This window comes from Notothenia coriiceps, unplaced genomic scaffold, assembly GCF_000735185.1.
Source record: "Notothenia coriiceps isolate Sejong01 unplaced genomic scaffold, NC01 NC01_scaffold00024829, whole genome shotgun sequence".
Lineage (NCBI taxonomy): Eukaryota > Metazoa > Chordata > Actinopteri > Perciformes > Nototheniidae > Notothenia > Notothenia coriiceps.
The window spans coordinates 6,204-17,840 of NW_011357530.1; the positions used below are offsets into that span (position 1 = coordinate 6,204).

Consider the following 11,637-nt stretch of genomic DNA (forward strand, 5'->3'; position numbering starts at 1 on the left):
TCTCATAGTTGAGGTATACCTAGGATGAAAATTACAGGCATCTCTCATCTTTTTAAGTGGGAGAACTTGCACAATTGGTGGCTGACTAAATACTTTTTTGCCCCACTGTATATGCCGTTAGTAGCTGTGTAGACCCTCCATAAAAACGCGATTCTGCGATCGCAGAATTTACCGCATAATCAGCGAAATGGCGCAGATTTTTAAAAGGCCGCATATTTATCAAAAGGCTGTATAATCCATTTTTCCACACAAAGTTAACTCGTCTTGACGAGTAGTGATGATGACGCGACGTCATCAGCCCGCGCATCACAGAGGGCAAACACCTTCATGTGAACGTGTGGAATTCACACACCAAGATGAAAAAATCTGATCGATGAGCTAAAGCAGTACCCCCGATATCTAGCACGAAAGTGGGGGGAAACTATTCTGCACCCCGTGCAACTGTGTGTTGGAGCATAAGAGAAAATCGACGGTGACGACCCACTTTGATTCATTCAAACATTCGAAAATGCTTTCTGCTGTTGCGGACAAGAAAGCCAAACAACTCACGTTCACCGAGGCATCAACCTCCAAAACCCTTTCGAGGGCTACAAGAAACGAAGTGAGTAGCTTACAAGATTGAAGCTGGTCAGATAACGAAAAACAGAAAACAGAATGAGGCGGAGAAGTGTGTGTGTGTGTGCTTTTACAATAAATAAACATTGAATGTGTTTAATTGAATAGGAAAGGGGTTTAACGTTAGTGGCAGGTTGTGTGTGAGAGAGAATAAATAAGACAGCCCAATATTTAAAAAGAAATCTATTATTTTTCGCAACTTTCCGCATATTTTGCAACTTCACCGCATACAATTAAATAAAACCCCTGCATGTTTAATAGCATAATCAAGGATTTTAGCCCGCGTTTTTCTGGAGGGTCTAGCTGTGCAATATATATCTGGCTGCTATATCTCACAACTGTTACAGGATGTGCATTTTGTAAATAGTGTAATTTATTTTGAATCTTTTGTCTTTAACATTTTTGGGTAATATTAAGCTGTCTTTTGCTCTTTTCTTGCTGTAACAAATGCCCTCTCTGTTGGACGGATAAAGGTATTCTGATTCTGATTGGTCAACCTCTTAGATGTCCTGATCCTTAGCCTATCAAGTACAATGTGTTGGAACGATAGCCAATAGGGGCGCGAGTGTTACATAGTGAGGTATTTTTGTTACGGAAGTAAAACAAAGGAGTCCGATGAAGGCGTTTCAGGCAGGAGGGGGGATGTGTGGAAGAGAAACTCCCTCTGGAGAGAATTTAGCCTTTGCAAAGATATTTCGTGTGGCACTGTTCATGTTGGTGTGTGTGTGTGTGTGTGTGTGTGTGTGTGTGTGTGTGTGTGTGTGTGTGTGTGTGTGTGTGTGTGTGTGTGTGCGTGCGTGCGTGCGTGCGTGCGTGCGTGCGTGCGTGCGTGCGCGTGTGTGGGCTGAAGTGGAGAAGAGTGGTGACCAGTGAAGAGGGACATCATCACCCACTCAAAAACGAACACAATCCTTTCTGACTCACAGCTTTAGCACTTACTTTTTCTCGCGGATTGTTTTGCACTCTCTGACATACATGAACCCGAGCCCGCTCGCACGCATATGACCACATCACATCTACGTCTAAGTAAACAACAAAGGACTGCATTTAAACTTGGACCAGGAAATAAAAACAAACACAGGCACAGAGGCCAGGAATTGAATGGTGGACATGAAAAAAATCAGCCACATCAACGTAGTAGAGGGAAACGTTTTACAAATGGTTTCATGGCAGCAGCAAAAGAGAAAAGTCTTCAGTCTGGATTTAAAAGAAGTGAGTTGCAGTGGACCTGCCGTTTTCTTGTATTTTGTTCCAGATATATGGAGCATAGTGATCGAATGCTGCTCCTCCATGTTTTGTTCTGACTCTGGGGGCAAAAAAAGCGGACCTGTCGCAGAACACCTGAGAGTCTTTGAAAGACATGAAGCCAGTGTAAAGATCTCCGAACTGGATTCATGTGATTCACTTTCTCAGTGTCAGTGAGGCCTCCAGCAGCCGTGTCTAGTATAGTCTACTGAAGGTAAATGCATGGTGGTTCCAAGTTTTTCCAAGTCCCGCTGTGACATAAATCCTTTAATCCCAGATATATTCCTAAAGTGATAGCAGGCTGACTTCGAGTTGTCTTGATGTGACTGTTGAAATCCAGGTCTGGTCCAAACCAAACAAACACAAAGATTAGCACGTATTCTCTATGAAAAGCTTCCTTCCTTGCAGCAACTTGATTTACTCAAGGCCGCGGTGGAGGAGAATACAAAACTGAGACTGAAGTATTTTATAAATAGACCTATTTGTGTGTATTTCCGAGTATTGTGAATTGTCAATGAAATGCTATTAACTATTTGCAACAAGAGAACATTTTATATTTTAAATTATTTGTGTTGCCACAGCTCTGGATAAGCTCTGTTTGTTGAGGGCTAGAAAAGGGCAGATATATGTTGAAAGGAAAGAATAGATAAATTCAAGACCATGAACGCACATAATATAATCACCCATGATAGAAATCGGGGTAAGAAAATGAAATACAGAGTTGTGCGAGTGTAAGTCAATGTACGCCACGTCTGCCTGCTCCCATTCCAAATCCCACAAAAACTGAGTATAATAACAGCCTGGTTACAGACACTATATCCTCATCACAACCCACCACCACATTGGCTACATATGGTGTATACATTCCAGGAAACAAAAAGATTGATTCTCTCATTTAATTTATTTATACACACTGTACAGGGGGATGAAATTAATGGAAAGCAATGTTTCTATGGAGAGAATTTTGGCAGAATATAGTGGAAAGGTCTTCGGAAAGTTTCTTCAAAGTGTAAATCAATACCTAGATGTGGGGTTTTCTCGTCAATAGAAGGTTTATCCTAACTGTATAATGTGTTGCTATTATGGCAACGAATTCCACTATTTTATATCATCTACCAGCAAACTCCTGGAACCATTTCAGCTGTATTCATAATAGTTCTCTGGGGAAATAAATAGAAGAACCCTAGAGAACTTTGGATGGTATATTGTTCACAGTGCACACAAATTAAATCAATAAAATGCTATAGAAGAATATACTTGAGCTTCCCGAATCTGGTAATGCTCAGTTTGCTAGCCTAGTTTGGTCGCTGACGGGCCATTACGTTTATTCGAAACAAACTCCTGTCATGGTAATGTCGTGCAATCTATTACTCTTTCCATAACAAATCTTAATCCTAACTGAATATAGCATCATAGCTAGCTAGTAAGCTACGATAGCATCCTTCCCATTTCTTTGACAATAAGCTCTGTCACTTGCTATTGGTCAATGGCCCGACTTCCTGTGTCAAAGTTCGATCAAGTTCTATGCCAAACATGACATCAACATATAGTGTGATGGCTTAGTTGGTTCAAAATGTAATGTAGATATACAGTATTGGGGGACAATGTGTTAATGTGATGCTAAGGTTTCAGTTGCACCACTGAAATGACTTTTTATAAAAAGAAAAAGATTTGACAAAACAATTGTTTTTTTTCGAGCCACACTTTCATGGCAAATGTCCCGTTTCCTTTTGGTGTATTGTGGGATTTAATCATGCGAAGAGTAAAATAATGTGTTTGCTTATGGTGACAGTAAGGGTCAGGAGGACATCGCTCTGAAACAAACTTGATCTAGCTGGAGAATGTTAATTATGTAAACAATGTACATCAATACACACAGGAAATAGAAGAGAAAATAGATTTTCTGAATATAGAGAAGACCCTTCAAGTACGTTAATGTGTGCAGACAGCGAAAACAAGGCGAAAGGAGAGGGATAGAACCTTAAGAGGACAACCCTAGGGGATAAGACTAATCCTGACAATAACTACAGTCTTGGCAGGAAATTCAAAGGCACCAAGGGGATTTACTGTATGACCCTCTAGACTTTTTAAATCTAGTAGTGGAGACAAGAGAGCTCTGAAAAAAATCCCTGTCCCTCCACTAACCCTAACTTCACACATTATGCATGCATTTACATATTTTCATTATTACAACTGCATCCGAGTGCAGTGATAGAGAGGAATGTTGATCTAGCTTTGCGTCCCTGTTGAGAAGCACTGATAGGTGCCGATTGGACCAGAATGTTGAAGGCAGAATTAAACATTTGAGACAGAGCTTCATCGTACCACTACTTTCAGTTCCAAGCGGTAGTTGTAATCAAACATAATTATAATCAAATCTTGAATAGGGATAGCAGATGCATACTTTCTTTGAACTTCAGCAAATGTTTCTTGCAGAAAGTGCTCCATTTTTGGAAGGGTAAAATAAGTCAAGGCACTCTTTATTATGCAGCTGAAAAACCTTCCATTGGGAAATGTACCTTGCACAGCTCCGCAAAATGTTTTTGTTGTGTCCTGAAGATATTCCATAGTGCTTTCAACAGCCCTTAGCAATATTTCTCACACCCCCATTGTGTCAGGGCTTGATAAAGAAAAAGCCAAATGTTGAGGTCTGTTGCAATCAGTTCTAAAGTGTTTGTATAATGACCCACTGAATGTAGACGGTTGTTAACAATACAACTCTGTTCAATAGCTCCATGACTTCTTCTTGATTTTGACACATTTTAAACACTTTTACAAGACCACAGATTTGAGATCATGTTTGTTTAACTAAAGCCTGTAGAGACACAGGTTTATTAAGAATCTTGTGATTCCATTGTATTTCCTTTGTATTTTACCAGCAAATGGGACTATTGGTTTTGATTTTGGCCCCTTTAATGTTTACCTTAATGTTTACATTTAAGGGGCCCTATTATGGTCATTTTCAGGTTCACATTTGTATTTTGTGCCGCTTTAATGATCCAAAAGTGCTTTATTTTTCTCATACTGCCTGTGCTGCAGCACCTCTTTCCACCCACTGTCTGAAAGGTGCTCGAGTCCCGTCATTCCCTCAGCCAAAACTTAAAAAAGACAGATGAATTCATGCTACATTAACGTTCCTTTTTCGAGATAAAAAAATTCCTTAAGCTTAAAGATTCTTCTGAAAGAAAGTTACAATTTCTTTTTTGAATGAAATGCAAATGATGTACCTTTAATGTTCTAGTGGGGGCCCAGCCTGTGCCGTCGATAGAGTGCTCCCGCAATAAGCTGAAATGAAATAAAGAGTAACACAGACATTTAACATTTGTGAGTATTACCAAGGAAATGTTGTGCCATCGCCAAATGTACAGACAAGAAAACTCCAAGACTACCGTTTATAAAATCACAAAGAAAATGGTAACATTTGCGAGAATGTTATTGAATGTCTCTAAGGGTTTGTCCATCCAATTTCAGGGACTGCAGGGGAAATGGATATCTAGCAAAGGGAATACTATCTTTTATTTGCTTTTTCCATCAATTTCCTAGCAGGACGAATGTAGCATAGAATAAAATAATAGAAGCAAGGCATTACCTCAAACAGATCTCTCCGTTCTCTGTGATGTTAGGATGCCATATTCTGGTCAGACATCTCACTTTAGGAGGCTGGAAATAACGTGAAGAAACACAATTGTTATGGGGGTCAGATAATCTTTGTACAAAGAAGTATTTACAGAAAGGAGAAAATGGAGCTAAAACAAATGCTTTTGCTGCTAGTAAGTAGTGTATATAGACGTGTAAGTATATGTACATGGGCATTTTGCTTGTAGTATTTTGCCAGTTATAGAATTAACACCTAGATGTTTTGACTTTTGTAAGCTACTCGACATAAAAAGATAAATATGTTGCTTTTTAGTATAGAAAAAAAGATTCTCATTCATCCAACATGCGGAATATCGTGACGACCAAAGTTACCATTTCTCCGTGGATAATTAGTCAAATGCTCTAAAAAACAATTCATTGATCATTTCAATTATGTGCTTATGCAATTTAAAAATATCAACCCATGTTTAGTATCGACCTGCAAGGCACCCTCAGATAGACAAATGGCAAAGAATATGTAACAAGACAAAATATCAATTTCTCCTTTTGTTGATAATTATGATAAGCCAAATACAACAGCGCTCCCAGATAGATTACTATTTTTTGTTGGTCAACATGAAGGCTTTTATGCCTATTGTATCAGCAATAAATGTTCCATATCCAACTATCTTTTGGGGCTTTTTCTGTTGTTTGTAAGTTTGTATGTTGCAAAAAAGAATTCACACAAGGTTTCTATATTAACTCATTTTCAAAGTTTGATGATATAAAGCCATCGTACCTGTTATCAAAATATCTGTACATTTAGAATAACATGAACATATGGACTATTTTCAAATCAGAAAAGATATTTATGCATTCTTTGGACTGCTGAGATTTCTATAACTATGTTTTAACAGTGAAAGGTGCCCGTGTGAAATGACTATAATCATGTAATCGGAAAATGTTCACTTCCTTTAACTACAGGGAAGCTCTGTCAGGGATAATGAAAAGTACATAGGATGTTAATAATAGTGACAGACCTCAGGAAAAGGCAAGGGAAAAAAGGTTGTTTTGATTTTTCTCAACATGCATATGCATTTTATTGCGATCTTGTGGTTTCCTTTGGTTGAAATACACCCTCAACCTGTAATTTAATGAAACCGTGCTGCAGTACAAACTAGGATCGTAATGTATTGCACACTAAAAGTATTGTAATGTACTGCAAAATCTATTTCAATAAATTCAATTCACTTTGGCACCCTTTTCCAAATCTCAAATAAATCCAGATATTATTTACAGCCCATGTTAATTGTTCAGTTGATCCCTTCTAAATTAAGATGATATCTGAGTCATTATTAGTCATTGCTATTATTGGATTCCATCAGTTCTGGGCACTTCCCGTGCTGTGTAACGGTTAAACTAAAAAAAACGTTGGTTAATTTGATGGATAGAAACCCAATTACTTGACAGACCTAACTTAAAGCCTGTAAGTCTGAAGGAAAATCAATGACACGCTGTTTAGAAAAGTCAAGGAATGGATATTTGTAATGTGAGCTAAGACTTCAAACCAGGCAGATGACTGATTTGTTGTGCTTGTTGGGCCATTTAAACCCTCACACAGCTTTAAAAGTTACTTTATTACAGGTCATATACTGACAAAGAGTGCTTCTGAAACCATCCGAGTCATATTCTCTTACCCAAAGTCAGTCAGTGGCGTAATTCTTTACTTGAGGCCCCTGGGGCCAACATTATGAATCGATTAAGCTTTCATGAATTAACGTTTATTATTTATCAGTCCGTGGCAGGTGTCATAAAACTGCCACAGATGGCTGAACAGAGAGAAACTGTGTGTGATGAAGGGCTCAGGCAAAAGACTGAGATACAAGGCACACATACATGTTCAGGGTTACATACGGACACAAACAAAAGATACCCCCACACACACAGGCACACACTGGCACGGTGAGATAAAGCCAAGAATGAATAGAAGAACAGAAAAAAACACGCAAGTCTTGAAGGTCAGGTAGAAAAAATAATGCGGTTATTTGGAGTCCTTCCACGAAGAGATAAGAAAATGCCTACTTTGATATCATTTATGAATTGTATTGAAAGGAAATGTGATATTAATGCCATTTGCTTACATTTCACATTACATTTAGATGTTTAGGGCACCACTACTGTGCTGGAGAATGTTTCATGCAAAGCAAACCTGGAAGTTTCTATTCAAACACAGGAAGCTGCTGCCAAATGCATATATGCATAAAATACAGCCCAGACTATTCCTTTCCAAAATGATGAGAGATAATTGGAACACTTACCACCATGTTATAGGCTTCTGGGACGTCTATTTCAAACTGAAACCTTCCACTTTGGTAGTAGCCCTCATCTGGAAGAAAATGGAGGAAAAAAACAGAAGAGAAGGGTTATCAATAATGAACACACGACAATAGAGTTTGTGTTTAATGACAATCATTAATGTACAAATGCCAATGGAAAGAGGGCTTTAACCATTGACATAAGTCAGGTTTCCAACAAATTGTAAAAAATCTGCAGAAGAAAATTGTGATTGATGCTTGTTTCCACGCACTACCGTTTTATAAGAATTGATTAAAAGAAATAGGCAGTGGCTGTTTCCAATTGAATACTGGAAGTGTAAGATTGGTTAAAAGCTTGACAGTCTGGTTTAAAGATGAAGCGTGTGACGACCGTCGTTGATATGAAGGAAGTTGCATCTGAACTCAAACATGAAAGAAGACAGCGGAGATAGTCCAGCAAATGGAGAAGTACATCTCAACCTGGGAAGTTATCTCAGGGGAGTAAAGACCTGATGTCTGACCTTTCAATGAAAACATTCTGAAGGTCAAACATAATCATGGCTTAATCCTCCATTTCAATCTCGCAATGGCGGACTTCATTACACACACACTTTCACACCTAATGCACCACATTAATTGGGAACAGACCAATCCTGTTCTTGTTCTTTAAGATATGTGTCGGCAGTTTAGTCATCATTAGAAAGGTAGATTGTAGAGGGGAATGTTAATGGGCTGCTGCTCAACCAAGTGAGCTAGGCAGCAGCACATTAACCAATCATGTTTGAGCGGGTTTTGGTTACATGCAGGTCAAAATGTAATCTCAGACCAAGCAACATTGGCTCTGTCCGACAACAAATTGAGTAACGATTGGCTAAAGATAAGCCATTAACTGAGTGTGAAATGGCATCTTGTGAAAAACTCTGGTCATGGACTTTGCCTTTTAAAAAAAGTACAGGCCCATGGCAAATAGGGTCTTGGCTACATCGGAACCCCCACAATATTTGAATGTCAAATGGTCCTCAGGCCAATATCTGACAAGTTTCAAGATTTTGCTTGGAAAAATGAAGAGAAAACACATATTTAAGAAGAAAAACAAGTAAGAGAAATACGATTTTTCTTAGTCAATTGCGGCAATTTCTTCGATAGGTTACTAGGTTTGTAAGCTGTCTCTCTCTGTCAGCCACTCTCCTCTTCTCTCCCTACCTGTAGCCTTTCAAGCCAATTAAAGGTTCATAGAGGACATAGGATGTGAGGGGACTTTAATTAGTTGGATAGCTGTGATCTTATTGTGTCACGCTGTCAGAAAAGGACAGGAATAACACAGCACTTACCAATTAACACAGGACCAGTTTTGGACAAAATAAATAAGTGGACTAATCGGACCTCACACAGGTGGACTGATACTCGTGACATCGAGAGAGATAGACAGAAAAGGAAAGTCCTTGAAAATAAGCCGTGTAATGACCTAACCTGTTTATGTGCTCTATTAACGGAGCAGCCAGTATCCAATTTTGCACCTTTTGTCTTACAGTACCTTAACACAAACATATTAAAAACACCTTAAAACATAATGCAATACAAATGTACAAAATAAAATGGTTATTTATTGCTCTGACACGGTAGCAATAGCACTTCAAAGTCGTGTTTGAGTTGAAACATTTTTATTTACACCCATTTAGCATTGGCATAAAGGCAAGCTGTTCGATTCTCATTCTCGACTGTCGTCTGTGTTCTCAAACACTGAGCAATTTGAGATAAGGCCTGCTTTGTAAAAGAGCTGTCCTCCGCCCTCCCAGATACCATTCACTGCAACAATGACAGAGGTACAATTGAATTAGACCACACAAACAGTCCTCCCTGTATTATTAATGTGCAGAGATAGAGGGAGTGAAACACTGTGTGAAAAAGAGATACCGCAGTTAGGCAGTACGAAGGTTAATAAAAGAAACCGCTACAGATCCAAACCCAGGGCTGGATGGATATAAAAAAAGAGAATAACAGAAAGTAACAAACTGAAAGGGCGAAAGAAAGACAGCAGACAGATAGCATCCACCGACTAAAAGTGTCAGTCAGTGGTCAGAAATAATTAATGAGTGTCTTCAGTTTACTGGAACAATGAGTCTTGTCCAGCACAGGCCTGCATAACTGTGACAGTTGGCGAGCTAGCTAGCAGAGTTTGTTCAATAACCAAATCTTTACCAACCAGAAATGCACCAATGTCAAATTTCTCAGCCGATAACAAAACAATGCCAAGATTCGCCATATAGCTAGAGCCAGATACAAATGCTTATGTTCTTCGGAAAACAAGTACACATTTTTTTCAGCCTTTCCTCACATTAACTCTGAATAAGCCCAATTGGCCGTTACATTGGTGTTTCCCTATTACATATTGCTAAATTAACAGTAATCAAACCAAAACGTTCATCCCACAACAGTATAGCGGTACTTAGTGGAACAAAACAAGGATATCAAATATTATAATGTTATCCACACTCAACTTGTACTAATACACACTGATATTGCCATATGCACTCAACTTTAAGTACAGAAGTACGCAAAACAAGGAATACATCTTTGAGAGACACATTCCAAACAGAAAGACGCTACACTGAAAAAAATTGACATAGGGTTTCTTTGAATTTACACAAATAAAAACAGTAAATGCAACGGAATTAGTTCATGTTTTGTCTCTGAATGTGATCTCATTAAGCAGACTTCATTTATTTATTGAGAATGTTAAATCTACGTATTTAAATCGCTTTGACTGAACGTAATTTCATTGAAACATTTTAATCAATGTAATCGAGTGTGGTTAGAACCGGAAATGAAGTATATTTTCAACTGGTGTCCGGAGCTGTGATTGGTCCTCAGGAACTGCCGAAAAAAAGTACAGAAGAAGAGGTGTCGACAACCGCGAAAAGTATCAGTTGGTTACACAAAGCCAACCTCTGTGAGAGACTCCAAAAATAAGTTAATTAAATGTAATGTTTCTGCTCAATACATGTTTGTACCCCTTTCCAATATAGTGCTGTGTTCGTTCGGTATGTTACAATTACGGGGACGTGTGTATATACATGACACCATGTATTGATAATGTTAGCTATCAAGCTAGCGCTGACATTAGCATTGATGATAGATGTATTAAGAATCATTTCGTTATCACCATACCCGCTAATTGGGCTAATATATACAGGCTATGGTTTCGGGCCATTGTAACGGCCCGTCCACACTACAGCTTCAACAGCTTCAAAAACGGTTTCCAACGCGTCTGCCCATTCACTTTGAATGGGGTGACGTCACGTTGCCTCGCTTTTCGCCGAACTGAATTGTGGGTAGCAGAGCGGAGCTTTCCTGGCGTTTCAGGCTGCAAAAGTTGAGCAATGTTCAACTTTTGAAGCCGGAGACACCGGAGTAGCCAGCGTCAGCCAATCAAATCCCGTTTATGCAAATCTGACAGTTCAAGCGCTAGCCAATCAAACTGCGTGCAAGCTGGGAGAGCCAGACCGCAGTTCATTTCCTCATATTCCAAACGAGAAATGACGGTAGCAAATCACCCGGTTCTTTACGACCAGAACTATTTACTGGGATACAAACCGAAGGAACCAGGCATGGAGGGAGGTGGCAGAGACAGTGGGTGAAACTGGTAGGTTTTCGCCTGTTTGGGGAGTTTATATATATATATATATATATATTGCTCGCATAAAATCCCCGGGGTTTTTTGTTTTGTATGCCGGGGGTGGGACATTCATGTGATTGGTTGTTGGTCGCGGTGCTCGAATAAAATCCCCAAGCTTCAGACACGCCCAGCTCCAAGCTTTTTTTGAAGCTATAGTGTGGACGGGCCATAACTGTATCCGAAACTTTCAGAACCTCGCTGACTTCTCGT

At 39.2% G+C, this 11,637-nt stretch overlaps 1 protein-coding gene across 1 annotated transcript in view; it reads right to left on the reverse strand.

Moving 5' to 3' along the window:
• Nucleotides 1–11,637, reverse strand: part of ube2f (ubiquitin-conjugating enzyme E2F (putative)) — a 48,774-nt gene that overhangs the window by 4,115 nt on the left and 33,022 nt on the right. The window contains exons 5-7 of the mRNA XM_010783209.1: nucleotides 7,755–7,822; nucleotides 5,450–5,520; nucleotides 5,088–5,145 (exon numbers count right to left, since the gene is read on the reverse strand). Of these exons, the coding sequence (XP_010781511.1) occupies nucleotides 5,088–5,145; nucleotides 5,450–5,520; nucleotides 7,755–7,822 (197 nt within the window). The remainder of the gene's footprint in view (nucleotides 1–5,087; nucleotides 5,146–5,449; nucleotides 5,521–7,754; nucleotides 7,823–11,637) is intronic.